General features: G+C 42.7%; 1 protein-coding gene across 1 annotated transcript in view; it reads right to left on the reverse strand.

Moving 5' to 3' along the window:
* Positions 1 to 14,696: 14,696 nt before the first annotated feature.
* The window catches only part of CHMP5 (charged multivesicular body protein 5), a 37,874-nt gene continuing 31,855 nt past the window's right edge, over positions 14,697 to 20,715 (reverse strand). Inside the window, exons 7-8 of the mRNA XM_040353500.1 lie at positions 16,915 to 17,027; positions 14,697 to 15,123 (exon numbers count right to left, since the gene is read on the reverse strand). Coding sequence (XP_040209434.1) covers positions 15,073 to 15,123; positions 16,915 to 17,027 — 164 coding nt within the window. The 3' untranslated portion in view covers positions 14,697 to 15,072. The remainder of the gene's footprint in view (positions 15,124 to 16,914; positions 17,028 to 20,715) is intronic.

Genomic DNA, 20,715 nt, shown 5'->3' on the forward strand with positions numbered 1-20,715 from the left:
CATGTTTATTTTATTTCCTGCATTGCTAGCACTTATTTATGTATTAGTTATATGCACTCTAGCACTCACCTGGTGCATCTGTTTATTTATTGTATTTCTAGAACTGCGTTATTTACCATATGTTTCAAGGGTTTTCACATTCATAATTTTATTCACAAATTATTTATCATAATTTAATTCCATATCCGGTACAATAAGGAGGGTACGGTAATTGTGTCACAATACAATACACATTATCCCACTGTAAATAAGCAGCACCATATCCACTCCCAATTTTACTTTTGTTTCAAACTCTACTCTGGGTAGTAAACTGAGTGGGGACAGCAGTGAAGCACATCCATTTCATACTCTTTTTCCATAGCGCAAAATTATTTCTCTGAATTACTTTTATTATAGAACGCTTGTATTATTGCTATACTGGTGTGTATCTTCATACCTTTGGTTAATGTTATATTCTGGCTGCAGTAGTTCCAATTTACTCAATTACTTTGATTAGCTTACTAATTATTTTCCCAGGAAGGAAACTCCTTCTGTTCACGGAGGCCCTGTCTTGGGCAGACCATTGAAATCGACTATGTGAGGCGCATGCGCGGAGGCTCCTAAGATGGCCGCTTAAGCCAGGAGCTCCGCTCTGTCACAGCCACCACCCAGCCCTAGCACCGGATTCACGGCGGTGCGACAGCCCAGACAGGGTGAATTTGATAGGGGAACATCCCGCCACCTTCCCCATGTACAGTAGCGCGGTCTGGAAGGGCCTGGAACCGAGCTACACGGCGTTGGAGAATCGGGCCGAATCCAAGATGGCGGCCGCACCTCAGACACAAGCGTCTTATGCGGGGGGGATGTCCTGAGGTGAGACAGGTAATCTCTCGAGCTAGACTAAACCTTCCCCCTCAGACTGTCCAATGTACCTCAGGCCACATATCAGCACCACTTCCCATCTTAGAAGTCACGGTGGAATCCCCATTACCTCAATATACTGGCTTCCCACAGGAATCATCACCAGTACATGTTATCACCACTATCCCCTCAGGAAATGCTGACTTTGTGACTCCCCAGAATGCAGGGGAACTTTTTCTGAAATTTTCTGAACTGCTTGAGCGGGGACTTGCTCAAACAGCCATTATAATTACACATGAAATACGCTCTGACTTCGAGAACTTGGGCTCCAGGATGGAGATAATAGAGAATAAGTTGGACATTACTGTCTCCAGAGCCAATCAAAATACTGACCAAATACAGTCCTTACAAGAGCAACTGGATGTGGCCCTTGACAGAATAGATGACCTTGAGAACCGCTCCAGAAGGGACAATTTTAGGGTCAGGGGCCTTCCTGAGTCTATCACGGACATCCCCAAAGCTATCCAGGATTTTATCAAAAGCCTGCTCCCCTCTATTGCCACACACAAACTAGAGCTGGATAGAGCTCATAGATCTCTGGGTCCCCTGAGGAAGGATGGATCACCCAGGGACATAGTGGTGAAACCACATTAATATACTGTGAATGAAGAGATTATGAGAATCTCTTGTCAGCAACCCCGCATCTCATTCCAAGGACATGACATTCAAATTTTTGCCGACATCTCCCTCGCGACTATACAAAAACGCAGAACACTAAAACCACTGCTGGTGATCTTGATACAGAAAGAAATAAAATACTGGTGGGCTTTTCCCTTTGCTTTAAAATTTGCGTATAAAGGCAAAACCTATGCTTTTACCACTCTCTCTGAAGGTGAGAAAATCCTACTTGCGCTAAAGTTCATTTCACTGGACTCAGCAATGGACACTTCAAATTTACAAGCAGGGTCATCTAAGCGTCCCACCCCCACCAGTCCTATTTCTCCTACCTGGAAGAAGAATAAAAGCAGACGCACCAAGGATCCAACAAATACCTGAATTAAGAACTTCACCTGGACTTTATTCTCTTTCTGCTAGTTAGACACCCTTCGGGTCTCACTAAGTTGGGTCTCCTATCCGTCTCCTATCCTGACTCTTTGTTTCACCACCTATTGCAAAAAATTGTATTTATTTATTTCCTCTTCTAGAAAGACTTTCTGATCAGCACCTTTTTATTTTTTGTCATTCTCCTTATTTTATTTTTCTCATCTTGTGTTGGTACATGTAGGAGTATGTGTATATACGTGCGTGTGTATATGTGTGTGTATGGGTGATTGGATGTTTAAGTAGGTATGTGTGTGTGAGAGTTTGTATGTTCGTATGTCTATGTGTGGAAGTAGGTATAGGTATATGAGTGTGCATATTTATGGAAGTATACATATACATATGTGTATGTGTTTATATGAGAGAGGGAGAGGGGAAAAGAAAAGGGGGAAAAAAAAACAGGGGAAGAAAGAATGTTTCTTTAACGCGTGTATACAGTGGTATATAGGTTACATGCAGCTCTTTAAATAGACAAGAGGAAAGTATTGTTAAATGTCTGGCGCCTTTCAGATATGATAGATTTACACTGTTGTTAATTTGATCGCATTGACCGTGATCCGTATATTATTACATGAAATGTTATAGTTTTCGATTAGAGCGTATTCCGCCGTTGTTTAATTTGCCTGTTCGCTCTAAGGGTTGGTTGGGGTTGAGGCAGATGCATTATGCCTCCGTCCACTCCAGGACGGTGGGTTTTTCACTGTCGGGGGCTGGTCTAGTAGCCCGTGTTTTGGGCTACATTAGTTTCCTGAATAACGAAGGTGGGATGGACTTTTCTCCCTCCCACTTTCGTTGGTCTAGTTTAATTCACTTCACGAGATGTTACTTCTTACTCTCTTTTCTTCCTTCTCTCTTTCTCTATTCTAACTTATTTTTCTTGATTGCCAGATTGCTCATACTAAGTCGATTTTGTCATGCCTTGGGTCCAGGTCCAGTATATAGCTCTCGCTCGTCTCTCCCAAGCCTCTCTACATTTTGGGTAAGTGATATGATCATCTCATCTCTTTTCTCCCACAATGGCTACACCAAATAACTCCTCACCTCCTATCACTTTGAGAATAACCTCACATAATGTTCAGGGACTGAACTCACCTGTTAAGAGAAGGAAGGTATTCCAATCTTACCACTCCCAGAAAATATCGGTAGTCCTTTTGCAGGAGACCCATTTTCCAACAAGTTACTCTCCCTCCTTTATTCATACTCAATTTCCCCAATTTTTTTTAGCGAACGCTGAGGACAAGACTAGAGGGGTGGCAATCCTTTTTGCGAAGACCTGCAAATTCAATTCTCTTTTGATACATAGGGACCCAGATGGCAGATTTCTCTTGGTCAAGGGAGAATTGAATGATCAATTGTTCTCCTTCATCTCATACTATGCCCCTAATAGAGGTCAGACGAAATTTTTTCAAGCCATGTTTGCCACTCTGGAACCTCTCCTAGAGGGGACAATAGTGTGTGGAGGTGACTCTAATATAGCTTTTGACCAAAGTTTAGATAAATCTAAACCCTTAGCAACACGGCTGACAAGCCCAGTTAGAGCCAGCTCTCACATAGCAAAACTAATATATCAACAAAATCTGGTAGACATGGAGGGAACTTAATCCAACTAAAAGGGATTATACCCATTTTTCAAACCCACATAAATCGTATTCCAGGATTGATCATATACTCATTTCCACTCGACATATCCCCTCAGTTACTAAAGCTACCATAAAAGACACACCTCTCTCAGATCACTCCATGGTTGTTTGCTCTATACAAACACAAATTTTGGATCCCCACAAATCTCATTGGAAATTAAATTAATCCCTCCTTAACGATCTTACTGTAGTTTCGGAAATTAACAAGGCCTTAAAAGAATACTTTATATTAAATAATGTTGATGGAATCTCGGCTGAGCTGCTTTGGGCGGCTCACAAAGCTACCATCCGCGGTAAAATAATTCAGATAGCTTCTAAACGAAAAAAGGAAAAAAAGGCGGAGGTAGCTAAATTGGAAAAGGATTTTAGGACCTTATGCAGAAAGCATAAAAAAGACCAGACAAAGGTTCAGGTCGCACAGCTTGACGCTGCTAGATTAGCTTTGAATTTATCATTTACAGTTAGTGCTGAAAAGTCCTTAAACTGGAGCAATGCAAGATTCTATTTACACAAGGATAAAATGAACTCATTTTTAGCCAATCAGCTCTCTCCGAGATTCCGCACATTTGCACTCCCTAAAATTAGAACACGAGATGGGACCACGACCCTTAACCCTAAGCGCATTTTACAAGAATTCCAGACTTTCTATTCTACCCTCTACCAGAAGACTGGTACAGCCAAACAATTAGATATTAAGTCCTTTTTGGATCATCTACCTATTCCGAATTTACATTAAAACCATGTCGATTTGATGGAGGCCCCAATTTCTGTGGAAGAAACCATGGGGGTGATCAAAAACCTACAAGGTCGATCTGCTCCCGGACCGGATGGCCTCTCGGCCCCATATTATAAAACTTTTGCAGAAACCTTAGTTCCTCATCTCACTAAATTTTTCAATTCAATGCGAGGGGGTGAGGCCCTGCATTCTCACCTGAATGAGGCGTTTATTTCAGTTATACCCAAACCAGACAAAGATCTCGAACACGTAGAAAACTATAGGCCCATTTCTTTAATCAACAATGATTTGAAAATAATGACCAAAATTTTTGCTAATAGGTTAAATTCTTTTATTCACCTTTATATTCATAAAGATCAGGTCGGCTTCATCCCAGGGAGACAGGGTCCAGACCAGGTGAGGCGAGCAGTGGACATTATATCATTGCTCCAGTCGGGATGGGATGGGGGTCCTCCTCAGCAGGGGCTCCCCCTGTAATTGGACCTTCAGAAGGCCTTCGACTCCTTGTCTTGGCAGTATCTATTTGAGGTGCTGCGGAGTTGGGGTTTTGGAGAGAATTTTCGAGGGCTTCTGAGGTCCTTGTATTCTGAGCCCAAGGCAAGGGTTAAATTGCAGGGATATTTTTCAGATCCCATTATTATTGCCAGAGGTACGAGACAGGGCTGCCCCCTGTCCCCTTTGGTCTTTGCCATAGCAATTGAAACATTAGCTATCGCTATCCGATCTGAGCCGGATATAAAAGGGGTATCTTGTGGACCCCAAGTTCACAAATGCGCATTATTTGTGGATGATCTCCTCCTTTTTATCTCATCCCCGACTACGTCTCTACCCAACTTATGTAACTTACTCGAGTCTTTCGGGAATATTTCGGGGCTACGTGTCAACATGAATAAATCCCAGGCACTTAATATATCCACACGAACCTCCATAGTCGAACGTCTGAAACCTCATTTTGATTTCAAATGGGCCGAATCATCTATACGTTACTTAGGAATAAACCTAACTCCCAAAATTGAACAACTGTACCAGGCAAACTTTCCCCCTATGTTTCGCAAACTTGAATTAGACCTTCAGACATGGGCTCGACATAAAATTTCATGGTTAGGTAAAATTAACTCAATTAAGATGACTCTTTTACCCAGACTGCTCTACCTATTCAGATCCCTTCCGATACCTATTAAAAAAAATCAACTGAAATCATTCCAAGGCAAAATTCTTAAATTCATTTGGGCGGGCAAGGGATATAGACTGGCCCAAAATGTCCTTTATGGGCCCAAAACACAGGGGGGTCTCGGGCTTCAGAACTTATTCAGATATTATCAAGCGGCTAGGTTAGCCCAACTATCTTCTCTCTTTTCAAAAAGCGAAAAACCTGATTGGATTGATATCGAGAGTTTGGCCGCCCCTAATCTTCCACTGGAAAGTCTATTATGGTTATCACAAAAATCAAGGCCAGCTATAATGTCTCCTGCGTTATCCCAATCATTTAAGTTGTGGGATGATCTGAGACGTCTTCCCTCTCTTATATTGGAGGCTAGTCCCTTAACACATATTTTCCATAATCCCCAGTTTACGCCAGGAATGGACGCCAAAGCATTCCAATGGTGGTTAGACAAAGGAATCTATAGGATAGGGGATTTTCTTTTAACCACTGGCCCGCTCTCTATGGAGCATTGCATAAGAAATTGGGATCTACCAGAATCTGAGAAATTGCGGTACTCTCAAATTTTTCATTTTGTAAAGTTATTTTGGAGGGATAAACCCTCTCCCCCAGTCTTTACTAGATTTGAGCGTTGGTGCTACCAAATGGAGGAGTGCAAGGGAGGAATTTCCATAATATATGCATCACTATCAGAGGTTTCTTCCAAATTTTCATACATGGAGGCTTGGGAGAGAGATCTGCAGGAGACCTGGAGCCTGGACGAGTGGCATAAGGTAGGAACGAGAGCTTATAAAGGATTACTTAACTTATCTTTGATATAGTCCAATCTGAAGGTACTGATGAGATGGTATCTAGTTCCTAGTAGGCTGGCGTCTATGTTCCCAACAGCTTCTCCGCTATGTTTTCGTGATTGTCAAGCCCAGGGCACCATGCTGCATATTTGGTGGGATTGTCCTAAAATCAGAGGGTTTTGGAATAAGATCTTTAATCTCATCAGAAAAGTTACAGGTGTTCCAGTGGAAAAGAACCCACAAGTAGCACTACTTGGGACAAGGATCCCTCAAGCCTCTAAACACATGCAAAAATTGATAACCTTTATGCTATTAGGCGCAAAAACCACTCTGGCAGGGGCTTGGAAACAACCGAGAGTCTCCATTATGGCAGTCAAAAATAAGATTTCTTGGGTAATGACTCAGGAGAAAATGGTTAGTTCCATTCTAAACACATCTCAGCTATTTGAGGCTATATGGGAGCCTTGGGCCAAATATGTGGGGGTTTCCTTACTTCCGGGTACCACGACGACACCCACAAACTTATGATATTTCAGCTGGCAATCACCTTATTTCTATCCTTCTTCTTTCTTCCTTTTCCTATTCTGCTCTTTTCCTCTGATTCTCTTATCTTCAGTGCTTCTTTTTGTTTCTCGGTTCACCTCTCAGGTTTGCTATCAATCAATATTACTATGAAGAATTACATAGGATAAAGGGATTCTGCAACGATGTTCATTGTTTTGCTTGAGAATCCGTACTATGTATGCTGTATCAGTAGGGATTTCCCGGGTTTTACTGAGTCTATGGGGTCCACCGCTAATACCTTCACTCATGGACACCTGCACGGCTCTGGAACTTTCTGGTTTTTCCGGAGATGCGTGGCCAGTCCTGTTAAGCACGTGGCTCTAATAGCACTTGAGGCTTACGTTTTCCTTTTTTTATTATTTTTTTTTTTTTTTTTTTTTCGGCACAGTGTGTCCCCATCAGTGGTGTCGGAAACAAGACTTATAGGTTAAGTGATTAGCTCAATGCTATGATTTTATTTTTCCTACCATTACAGAATGGTTCACTCAGGGTTGGATAGGATAACTTATTTAATGATGGGTGAGAGTCAAGGTAATATTGCTATTTATTTTTTATTTTTTTATTATTTATGTTTATTTATTTTTGGTTAACCAATGCCTCTATTTATCCTATGTTATCTATTTCAAATGAATTGTATGTATTTCTTCTTGCTCCAGATTGTTCCGGAGAAACTAAATTGTACAATGATGATCTTTAATAAACTTTTTTTAAAATCAAAAAAAAAAAAAAAAAAAAAAAAGAAATCGACTATGTGTGTCACTGGATAAAATAGGCAAAAAAAATGCGCTCCCACTACTCTAGGTGTGAATGGGCCTGAAAGTGAAATTGGTACATTTACAGAACAATGAGGCTTCATTCACATCTGTGCAATTTCCAAATGCATTACTTTGATTAGCTTACTAATTATTTTCCCAGGAAGGAAACTCCTTCTGTTCACGGAGGCCCTGTCTTGGGCAGCCCATTAAAATCGAATGGCTGCCCTATGTGTGTCACTGGATAAAAGAGGCAAAAAAAATGCAATGAGGCTTCATTCACATCTGTGCAATTTCCAAATGCATGGCAAACTGCACAGAAAATGTGCACTTTGCCATGCATTTCATAAATGCTGCAAATGTGCATTGTGCTTGTGTTGTCATCACATGTTAAAGGCTCTCCAAGTGTGGCAAACACACTGAAAACTGCAGTAACACATCATGCTCTACTCCAAAAATAGTTCTGGAGCTTCTCTGAGGCGATTGTTGTACATAGGGCAGCCTATTCAAGTGAATGGTCTGCCCTATGTGCGACGAGCAAAAACAATCCAACACACAAAACAAATGCATGTAGGAATGTGAGTTTTCGTTAGGTGGCGATTTAAATGAGGCCTCATGACTGAGTGTCTCTGTTCACTTCCTCCTTTGTACTTGCATAAAGATGCCATACACTATGCCAGTGGTTCTCAACCTGGGGGTCGAATGGTGATATGCCAGGGGTCACCGAATCCTGGGCTGTTCCTAAAGCCCACACCACTCTCCTAGCCTTTTTGTGACCGAGCCAGAAACACGGTGAGTAACACTACCCATGATTATAGTTGCCATTAAAAGTCCCCACTACAGTTCTCAGATCAGCAGATGACCTTGATCAAGAGCACCCAAGTTGGCTGATCAGAACTCCCTGCCAGCACTGCCACTGATCCCAACTCCCCGCCAGCACTGCCACTGATCCCAACTCCCCACTAGCACTGCCACTGATCCCAACTCCCCACCAGCACTGCCACTGATCCCAACTCCCTGACCAGCACTGCCACTGATCCCAACTCCCCACCAGCACTGCCACTGATCCCAACTCCCCGCCAGCACTGCTACTGATCCCAACTCCCCGCCAGCACTGCCACTGATCCCAACTCCCCGCCAGCACTGCCATTGATCCCAACTCCCCGCCAGCACTGCCGCTCATCTCATTCCCTCCACCAAGGAGTAAGAGAAGGAATACAAATAGAGAATACATGAAAAGGAGAGAAAAAGAGGGGGAGAAAGAATAGGATGGGGAGAAAAAAAAAACAAGTAATTAGGATATAGAGAGATACAAGGGAAAGAAAGGAGAACAAAGAGAAAGAGTGGTACAGCCTAAACTGTACCATAAGGGGTTTTAATACTGTACGAGTGGAAGGGACCCAGGGAGCGCTAAATGTCCGTGGATTAGGGACGCAAATTACTTAGCCTGCCTTGGATACTGACAACCCACGCTACGAAAATAATTTTGCTGTTAGGGGTCCCCACAACTTTGGAAAATGTATCAAGGGGTCACGGCACTAGCACGGTTGAGAACCACTGCACTATGCAATCTGATTGTACAATCTCTGTACAAGTTCCTAGATTTCGATTTACCAGAACTATGGAATAGAGGACACACCTGAACAATCCATTCAATTTGTAGCAAATCAGACAGGCCCTTGTACTACAAATCTAATGGGAGATCTAAAGGCGACTGTACAATCACATTGTATAGGTAGTGGGTAGAAGGTAGTATTGTAATGAGGGAGGTGTGGTCCAGAGTGGTAAACACACTATATCACACCCTCTTCTGTGATGCTACAAGGAAGCGATGGATTCTGGGAGATGACCTTACAGGAAGTAAATGCTGATACAAGCAAGGAAGTGATGTAATCTGAAAATCCATTCAAAGATACAAGACTGACAAGATTCTAAATATAATGTGAATGAGAAGAGAGGGAGAGAGAGAGAGAACATTGGGAGGGCTGGGTTAGGAATGGGATTGGAAAACACTTCTATTTATTATGAAAAGTGAAATTCTGCCCAAAAAGGCAATCTTATCCTTCAAACTGGATGAGGAGCAGCCAAACTCTGCTACTAAGTTGAGGTGATAGAAGAAAGCTTCATGTCACAGGTCATACATCATGGCAAGACTGAGCACAGCAACAAGACACAAGGTAGCTATATTGCATTAAGGTCTCTCCCAGGCAAAGATTTCAATGCAGACTGAGGTTTCAAGATGTGCTGTTCAAGCTTTTTTGAAGAAGCACAAAGAAATGGGCAAAGTTGAGGAGCATAGACAGTGATTGGCCAAAGAAACTTAATGCAGGAGATGAAAGAAACATCATGCTTACTTCCCTTCGACATTGGAAGATGTCTAGCAGTGCCATCAGCGCAAAATTGGTTTAAAACCAGTGGGACCCAGGTACACCCATCTACTGTCCAGAGAAGTCTGGCCAGAAGTGGTCTTCAAGGAATAATTGTAGCAAAAAAGCCATTCTCCCGATATGGAAACAAAGCCAAGCGACTTAAATGTATAAAAATATAGGGCCAGATTCACGTAGCCCGGGCGCAGCGTAATGTAACCGATTTAGGTTACACCGCCGCAAATTTTCTGGCTAAGTGCCCGATCCACAAAGCACTTACCTGGAAATTTGCGGCGGTGTATCCTAAATCCGTCCGGTGCAAGGCGGGCCAATTCAAATGGGGCGGGTACCATTTAAATTAGGCGCGCTCCCGTGCCGGACGTACTGCGCATGCTCCTGACGCAAATTTCCCGACGTGCTTTGCGCGAAATTACGACGCGCCGACGTTTTGTGAATCGCGACGTGAAAAAAAGACTTGCGCCGGGAAAAAAACAAAATAAAAAAAAATTCAAAAGCGACGCGGGAAAGACGGGTATACTTTTACATGGTGTAGTAATTTTACACTTTGTAAAAGGTGCCCTATCTTTGCGACGGCAAACTAACACTTGCGACGTAACGATGGGAAAAAGTTTTGTGGATCGCCGTAACTGCTAATTTGCATACCCGACGCTGGTTTACGACGCAAACTCCCCCCAGCGGCGGCCGCGGTACTGCATCCTAAGATCCGACAGTGTAAAACGATTACACCTGTCGGATCTTAGGGATATCTATGCGTAACTGATTCTATGAATCAGTCGCATAGATAGAAACAGGGATACGACGGCGTATCAGCAGATACGCCGTCGTATCCCTTTTGTGAATCTGGCCCTTAGGAACTAGGGTGCAGAAAAATGTCAGCAGGTGTTCTGGACTGACAAATTTGAAATATTTGGCTGTGACAGGAAGCAGCTTGTTCGAAGGGCTGGAGGCAGACAGGCAACAGTGAAGCATGGTGAAGTTTCCTTGCAAGTTTGGAGATGCATTTCTGCAAATGGAGTTGGAGATTCGGTCAGGATCAATGGTGTTGCTAAGAAATACAGGAAGATACTTATCCATCATATCATACCATCAGGGAGGTGTGCAATTGGCCAAATATATATTCAATGCAATCCCAGACTGGAGGTGTCAGTGGATTGCATTGTACCTTGCTGCATACCTATATTGCTGAATGCGAGTTTTAAACTTCAGTTTTTAATAAAATATAAATGACAGTTTTACACTATGGAAGCTTTCTTTATCCATATACGACCTAATCTGAAACTAGAGAGGCGTAATCTGAGTGGAAACACACGGACAGAGTATCAGAGATCCCAGCATGGAGGAGTGACAAGTGTCTGATCTATACGAGAATATAGATCAAGCCCTGAGGTGGATATCTTCAGTATCAGATCTAGTGGGCGACACATTAATGGAAAGTGGGGAAAAAGAAAACAAGTCTGCATGCATTGAAGATTTGCTTTAGGGACTATATAGACGCCATTTAAAATTCACAGCACAATAATCCATTGGACAGTTTATTGTTTTATATACTTTCTTATACTTCATAATATGCTGTGTTCACATCAGTTTGCAGAATAGATACACAGAGCTTATTGGCACTAAAACACAGAGCACAGTTTTTGTTTAGATGTACTCAGCAAGCCCACCCAGGGGACATAGAAAAACAAAATGGCTCAGCATTTCCATAACCCACAGGCCAGCCGAAGCAGGTCACAATCGCTTCCAAGTACTCTTTACCAAATAACAAATATGGAAACATAGAAGTCAAAGTAAAAAAAAAAAAAAAAAAGGAGGGAAGAGAGAAACAAAAATACAAAAAAAAAAAAAAAAAAAAAGAAAGGAAAACTGCCCAAGAGGTCCATCAGAGAGCCCACTGTCCAGATTCTATACTCTTCAAGTGTCTGGAGAAAATGTAATCTATTGCCGAGAAAGGAGGGCTTACTTCCTGTAATAATTATTTATTTTTCCAAATTTTTATAGATTGCTCCAGGTCAAAATAGAATTTTTGTAAGAGGCTAGATAGACCTCAATTTTCTTTGAAAAATAATAGATCTGCTTGTCGGAGCTCCCCTGGTTTTGGGTCAGTATGAACAAAAAGGTTACAATTTCAGTTGCAATTTAACAACAATTTCACACACAGGAAGTTCTTCCTTTAAAGCAGGGGTTCACCCTATATAAAAAAAATATATATATTTTTTTTCCTCTAGCATTAAATTCGGCATAGTAGCGCGAGCTACAGTATGCCTGTCTGTATTTTTTTATCCCCGTACTCACTGTGCAATTGTATATTGAAGATTCCGGGGAATGGGCATTCCTATGGAGAGGGAAGGTGATTGACGGCCGGCCCTGGCACGTCACGCTTCTCCGGAAATAACCGAAATAGGCTTGGCTCTTCACGGCGCCTGCGCATAGCCTGTGCGCAGGCGCCGTGAAGAGCCGAGACCTACTCCGGCTGTCTTCGGGGAGCGTGACGTGCCAGAGCCGGCCGTCAATCACCCTCCCTCTTGCTAGGAACGCCCATTCCCCGCGGAAGACGGAATCGTCTATGTACAATTACACTGTGAGTACGGGGATAAAAAAATTAAGACAGGCATACTGTAGCTCGCGCTACTATGCCGAATTTTATGCTGAAATGTTGTTCTGCAGTGTGAACCACCGCTTTAACCAGTTTCCTGACTGCCTGCCTTACATATACTGCAGCAAGGCGGCTCCATTGCAGAAAATCATGTACCTGCGATTTTGTTCAACAGCCACTGGGGGGGCATGATCGCGCGCGGATTGGCCACAGGGGGAGCCAATCAGCGGGCCACCCTTGATGGCTCCCCATAGAGACAGAACGGCGGTCTGCCGATGTTCACAAGCTGACCACTGTGTTGTCAGACATGGACACTGATCTAGTGTTTCTGCTAATGAGGAACATGGATCAGAGTCCATACAATGAGCCCACCCCCCACAGTAAGAAAGCACAACTAGGAAATACACTTAACCCTTCACCCCGGATGTTAACCCCTTCCCTGTCAGTGTCATTTATATAGTGTCAGTGCAGATTTTTAGCACTGATCACTGTAATGTCATTGGTTCCCAAAAAAGCTTCAGCTAAAAATCGCTGATCATCAAGTAAAATAAGTAAATAAAAATGTCAAATATATCCCCTATTTTGTAGACGGTATAACTTTTACACAAACCAATCAATATACTTTTATTGAGATACTTTATTTTTACCAAAAATATATAGCAGAATACATATTGGACCTAAAAATTGAGGAAGACATTAGATTTTTTTAAAACATTTTTTTTTTTCATAAAAAAAAATAGCCTGGTCATTAAGGGGGTAAAACCTTCCGGGGCTGAAGTGGTTGTAAACGTCAGACATGAAATATGAACAAAGCATAGCCTTATATAATGGGTACTTGTCTAAGGGCACCAAGTGTAATTTCTGTCTACTGCCTCCTTCCTCTGCCATCAGCACAAACCACTTCTGAAAAGTTTTCCCGACATCAAAAGAAAAATGGCGACAGTGGAGGGATCTCCAGCTGATTGACAGCCTTAGCTCTGTTCCTGTGTGAAGTGGGGTGTGTCCCTTCCCTCCAATCAGCTGTCAGAGCTCTCCTCACTGAGCTCTGTGTAATTTCAGCTCTCCACCCATTTTTTTCTGTCCGCTCAGACAAGCATTATAAATTCGGGACTCTGAACTGAGAAGATGATTTGTTTAACCACTTAAGGACCGCCGCATGCAGATTTATGTCAACAGCCTGACAGAAATCCTGGCACTGACAGGCAAATGGGCATACAGGTATGTCCCCTTTAATTTGACGCCACCTGCGGCGCGCTCGCAAGCTCCGTGCCCGTGGACTCGCTGTCCGCCAGTGTCCCGCAATCGTGTCACCGAGCTGAAAAACGGGGAGATGTCAGTGTAAACACAACATCTCCCCGTTCTTCCTAGTGACATGTCACTGATCGATTGCTCCCTCTCATCGGGAGCAGAGATCAGTGACTTGTCACTCATAGCCACGCTATATTTTTGTTTATAGCGCTAAAAATAAAAACCGAAGAGGTGATCAAAAAACACCAGAAGAAAGCTCTATTTGTGGGACAAAAAGGACGTCAATTTTGTCTGGGAGCCGAATCGCAAAAAGTGGCCTGGTCTTTGGCCAGCCAAATGGTCCCGGTCTTAAGTGGTTAATATATCTGCATCACCTGAGGCCAGTCACTTCACTCGGCATATGTAAGGGTTTACAACCACCTTAAGCCAAAAGCATTTACAGGTACAAGAACTGCATTATTAAGAAATACAGAAAGAATTCAGAGTTCAAATGTGATTTTTTTTTTTATTAAGTTACATATTATAGTAAGACACAAGCATTTTTTTTTTATAACCCCTATGGTCAGAATTGTAACAATAAAATAAAAAAATTATTTTTTTAGATGGAAACATGTACACCATTTTGTTTTTAAAATTCTGCAATACACATATGAATGCAGCAAGTTGTAGCTTTGTCCTCTTGTTGTACCAGGCATGTAAGCCACACATGCACATGATTCATCTTCCTTGGGCTTAGTGGAGAAGTTTCCAATCAACCCCAGCATAAGCAGGGGCTATCAGAAGCCTTCTTATATGTGTAGTGGCTCCGATGTCATGAATGGTCCAGTGGCGCCACCTATGCAACATATGGATATCACACTAATGCTATGGCATCTTCTCTGTATTATCTGTACCAGAAGGTTCACACAACTGTAAATGTTAGGCGTTTGGGTTTCATCCTGTTTCTAACCCAAATAGAAGGCTGGCATATCTGCCGATTGATCAATCCATAGTGATGACAAAAACTGTAGTGCTATGCAGGACTCATGGGTTGCCGAGTTGACGTTTCTTTCCAGTAAATCACAGGGGTACATTAAATAATTTCTTTCCATGAAAGACAAGGTGCAGTAATTTGAGCCAGGTTAAGATATGAAATCCCAGTTTTCGATCTTTGTTCCGTTACACAAAATACCATTGTTAGATAAATGTAAAGGGAAATAAAGAAGAAGATGAAAAGATGCAGTATGTTGACTTCAGCAGTTTGTACCAAGGTTTATTTTTATGTTGCAGGGATCTGTGGTAGTCCGAATTCATCCACCAGCACACCATCCTGTAAACAGAAATTAACTAGCATGAGACAGGATGACAATTTCTACTGCCACTTTGCATAATCTGGGGACTAGTTACAGTAAATATAAACCCAACTCCAGATAAAACTTCTAATTTTGGATAGAGGGGAACGAGTTAGAACCATTTTGGTTTGTTTTCCCATTATAAAGATTTACTCATCATTTACTACTTCCTGACCGACCACCTTCCGTACATATACTGTGGCAAGGCTGCTCTATTACGCAAAATCACGCACACCTGTAGGTAATTTTGTTAATGGCCACTGGAGGGTCCCGCGTGTCCCGCGAACGCGTCATGATTGGCCACAGGGGGAGCTAATCGCTCCCCGCAGAGATAGAACAGCAGTCTGTCGATGTAAACAAGCAGACCGCCGTGCTGTCAGGAATGGACACTGATCTAGTGTTTCTGCTAATCAGGAACACGGATCAGAGTGTCCATGTAGTGAGCCCACCCCCCCACACAGTTATAAACACACTGAGGGAACACTGTTAACCCTCCTATTGCCCCTAATGTTAACCCCTTCCCTGCCAGTGTCATTTATACAGTGCCAATGCATATTTTTTTTTAGCACTGATCACTGTAATAACATCACTGGTAAACAAAAAGTGTCAAAAGTGTCATCTAGGTGTCCAATCTGTCCACTGCAGTGTCGCAGTCCCGCTAAAAATGCTGATTGCCATTACAAGTAAAAAAAATAAAAAAATATCCCCCATCTTGTAGATGCTATAACTTTTGTGCAAACCAATCAATATACGCTTATTGGGATTTTTACAAAAAATATGCAGTAGAATACATATTGACCCAATTGGATATTTTATTGGACAGGTTTCATAGCAGAAAGTAAAAAATTGTTTGTTTTTCAAAAAAATAATTTTTTCTTATAGTGCAAAAAATATAAACCGCAGAGGTGATCAAATACCACCAAAAGAAAGCTCCATTTGTGGGGGAAAGAAAAAGTACATACATTTTGTTTGGGTACAGCGTTGCACTACTGCGCAATTGTCAGTTAAATCGGCGCAGCACCGCATTGACAAAAATGGCCTGGTCATTAAGGGGGCAAAACATTCTGGGGCTGAAGTGGTTAAAGGTCAAGTTCACCCTTTGACAAAAATAAATGCCAATTTATTATTTTTTGTTTTGGGAGCCTGTAAAGCATTGCTCCAACGATCAGCAGATCATTGATGCCATGCAGGTCTCCTGCAGATCCTTTGTTGTGTATCAGCTTGCTCGTAACTTGTAAGAGCAAGCCAATACATTCTGACAGGAAGCCTCAACACACAGTGCCGTGGTAGTTCATCACAAACTACAAGCCAACAGCGGCAAAGGTTACTGGACCTTGTAGTTTTCCATTCATAGAGGACTGTGAATGAGTGACGCAGCTGGGTGGGCAGGGCCCCCGCATGGCTGTGTCTTTTTTAATTGTGGCAGCAGACATAGGGAGAAGATCCCCAGGTTGCTGTCACAAGGGTGAGGTGGTGCATTCATAACATGTTACACCCTGAATAAGGGTGTAACAGGTTATAAAAAGGTGAACTTATCCATTAAATGTCCCAGTGACACCAGGCCAATAAATTAGTAGAATGAATGCCAAATGATAAGACACATACAGTTATAAACTCGAGGTTTTACATTTTCCCCATGCCAAAAAAGGAGAAATCTTCCTAATGAGGACGAAGACTGCAACAAAAAACTGGGGAAAGGATTAGAACTTTTTCCTTTTAATCCGAAGCAAAAATAAAAAAGGTATGGCTAAAGTAATGAAGTCAGTTACCTTGTTTTTGGAATCACTGGGAACTCCTTCTGGTATAGCTGGGGCGGAGGCTGCTTCATCCAAGTATGACGAGTCTTCATCAGCCAGCAGTTCATCTCCCAGTGCATCAAGCTCTGTTTGTCAGATACGAAAGTGAAAATAAAAAAAAAATTATGGACATATGTTCAAAACACTTGTTTTCCTAAATATGTAAAGAGATTTTGACAAACTGAACAAGCCGCTTTAGCATTATATATTACATGCTACCTGTTCATTACGATTTTTCTATTTTTCTCTTTTAGTAAGTTCCACCATAAAATATTTAATGCTGTGTTGAAAAGCCAAAAATAAATCTTTCGGCCAGGACTTCTATGCTTCCAATTAAATTTTGTGATAATATTCTCACAAACACGACCAAATCACAATTTAAAATACCGTCAAAACCAAAACCCCAAGTTAAGAAAAAACAAGAGAGTTTCAAAGCCTCCACACCACAAAAATAATTGGATGAAAGTGATACGTTTTGGGGTCTCCGATTTGGCTTTTCGCTCATTCAATTTAAAAAATTGTCCAAAAAGAATCTAGGCCTTTTAGCTAAGAGGCACATTAAACTATTTAGAGGTATAGTTTTTAATAACAGGACATCTGTGGCAATATATTATATACAATATTTTATATTTAAATAGGTGTGTGCGTTTTATTTTTTTGCAATTCCTTTTTTTTTTTCAGTGTTACATTTTACAGCCAAGCAGAGAAAATTACAGTGCATAACATATAGCATTAAGAAAGAAAATCTCTCAATTAAAGTTGCAAGCCGTCCGACCTCGCAAAACACAGTATAGACGGTCAAGTAGAACAAATTAAGCATGAGGATGGTCTACAATTATTCATACATGAGCAACACAGAAAATAACGTTGTGAGCACAAGCAAGCAAGCAAGCACAAAAAAATCATAAGTGTAAAACCGTGCAACCATATTTAACCAAATGGTATATTTTACTGAGAAGCAAGCTTCCTGGTGGCCAGGTGGACCCATACTGGGAATAATGAAGCTAAATCAATATACAACAGGATACTCAGCTATCCGAAAAAAGCAGAAACCCAGGGCAAGCCTAGTAAAACAAGATGGGAAACAGACATGAAAAGAAAGGGGAGAAAGGTTAAGTAAGAGGCAGTTGAGAGGTCCCTTGTATGGAAAAGAAGAGCCAGGTTCAGCAAGAAGGGAGGAGACTCTCGCCCAGGGAGTGTAACCAATCTCAAGGGTTCAGCCCAATTGCGAACTTCCCTGAAAATAGGCATCGGAATATACAAAATGTTGCCATGGTCTCCAGGTGTCACAAAAGATCTCCCTGTTGTGGGAGGTCGCTGTAGGATTGTTGCCGTATGGCCAGAGTTCATCGACTTTGAAAAACCACAAGGACTTAGACGGTGGGTTCTCTGATCTCCAGCATAGAGGGATCCAAGCCTTAGCCGCATTCAATAGCTGAATTGTGAGGGAGACCTTATACTTCTTGATTGGACATTTCGAAAGATGCAACAGACAGGCCACAGTGTTACCCTCCAAGTCGAAGTTGGTCAGGTGCTTGACAGTGCCAATCACCTCCTGCCAAAAAGATATGAAGCATCGTTTCCTCAGCATTGTCACATCACCAACACATACTGGGAACCTCAGGCTAAAAGGGGTGCAGAGCGGCAGGTACTCTGTACCCATCAGGTCAGGATTTTGTAGCCAGTCTCTTGGATTTTAGTGGCCATGGAGGACTTCTGTGCATAATGGAGAATTGTCTCCTTCTGCATGTCTGTGAATTCGGTTTCAAGGTCTGCTTCCCATTTAGAAAGGAACCCAGGCACAAACCCCATTGTCGGTCGGGTCAGGGATGCGTAAATCCACGAGAGACAATGACGGATCATCTCCTTCCTATGGCAGATCCGTTAGCTGTCAAGATATACCCGAAGTGCGTGAACTCCGTCGGAGGAAGTTGCGCAGCTGAAGACTGCTCCCGAAGTCTAGAGCGGGGTCAGTAGCTGTTGCGCAGACAGTGGGGGAGAGCTGACCATCTGGCCCCAGGAAAAAAAAAAATTGGGGTTACTTACCGGTAACATCCCTTTTCCAGGAGTCTTTCAGGACAGGTACTGTAGAGAGACACAGGCTCCTCCCCTCTTAGGAAACACCGCCTTCCAATTAAGGATTTAAGCCTCATCCTCCCTCAGCTCCTCAGTTTTTCCAGAGTACCTCCGGCCAGCTGGGGAGACACAAGAACACGTCAAACAAATATCACTTTTCATCTTACCTGACGGCCTTGTATGATGAGTTTTTCAGAAATACCCCTAGAAAAAAAGGGTGGGTACCAGTGCTGTCCTGAAAGACTCCTGGAAAAGGGATGTTACCGGTAAGTAACCCCAATTTTCCCTGTTCGTCTTTCAGGACAGGTACTGTAGAGAGGATAAGCGAGCACCTTACCCTAGGGTGGGACCACTGCTTGTAGTACTTTGCGTCCAAAGGCTTGATCCTTGGTCGAAAGCAGGTCCAGTCTGTAGTGTTTCACGAAAGTCGAGAAACTAGACCATGTTGCAGCCTTACAGATCTGCTCCGGGGAAGCACCAGCACACTCTGCCTGTGAAGCTGCTACAGCCCTGGTGGAATGTGCCTTAATACCCTGTGGAGGCTCCACCACCTTAGATACATATGCCTGAATAATGGCCGATCTTAACCATCTAGCTATCGTGCGCCTAGAGGCTCTGGACCCCTTTTTGGACCCCGAAAATAAAACAAAAAGAGAATCAGTTTTCCTGACCTGCTCTGTGCTATTTAAGTATTGTAGGACACACCTCCTTACATCTAAACTGTGAAATTTGTGTTCCTGTTCCCTCACAGGATTCGAACAAAAAGAAGGCAATGTGATTTCTTGACTTCTATGAAAATTAGAAGATACCTTCGGTAAAAAGGCCGGATCCGTCTTAAAAATAATGCGGTCAGGAAAAATCTGAAAAAGGGGCGCCCTAATTGACAGGGCTTCGAGTTCACTCACTCTTCTAGCGGTGGTGATCGCTACCAAGAATACAGTCTTGAGTGTGATCACCTCTAAAGTACTACTCTCTAGCGGCTCAAACGGTTCCTCTGTAAGAGCCTGTAGAACTAATGAAAGATCCCATACTGGGAAGTTGGGGGCTCTAACTGGTCTTCTTCTACTCAAGGCCTTAAAAAACCTAGAAACCCATGGGTCAGATGCTAACTGTCTTTCTAGGAAAACACTCAAAGCTGAGACCTGACCCTTCAGTGTGCTAATGGCCAGCCCCTTGTCTGCTCCTGCCTGCAGAAATTCCAATACTGCTATCGAGCTATGAACCTTGAAAGAGCTTTCCAAGCACCAGTTGTTAAAACGCTTCCAAACTTTAAGATAGATTGCTTGCGTCTCCTTCTTCCTGCAGCTTAGAAGGGTTGCTATTAGTCGTTCTGAAAAGCCCTTGTTTCTTAGCAGCTCCTCCTCAGAAGCCAGGCTGCTAGGTTCCACCTCTCCACCTGCGGACAGCAGACTGGACCCTGAGTAAGAAGGTCTTCCCGGATTGGCAAAATCCAAGGAGGTTCTACTGATAGACTCTTCAGAATGGAAAACCATGGTCTCCTGGGCCAATGGGGTGCAATCAGAATCAGCGTTGTGTTTTCCCTTTGCAGCTTTCTCAAGACTGCTGGAATCAGAACCGGAGGGGGGAAAGCATAACACCTGACGAACTGCCAGGTCTGTGCTAAAGCATCCACCCCTAGTGCTCCGTCCCACCTGTTCAGGGAAAAAAATAGCCGTGTCTTGGTATTTCCCCTTGAGG

The sequence above is a fragment of the Rana temporaria genome, chromosome 5 (genome assembly GCF_905171775.1).
Source record: "Rana temporaria chromosome 5, aRanTem1.1, whole genome shotgun sequence".
NCBI lineage: Eukaryota > Metazoa > Chordata > Amphibia > Anura > Ranidae > Rana > Rana temporaria.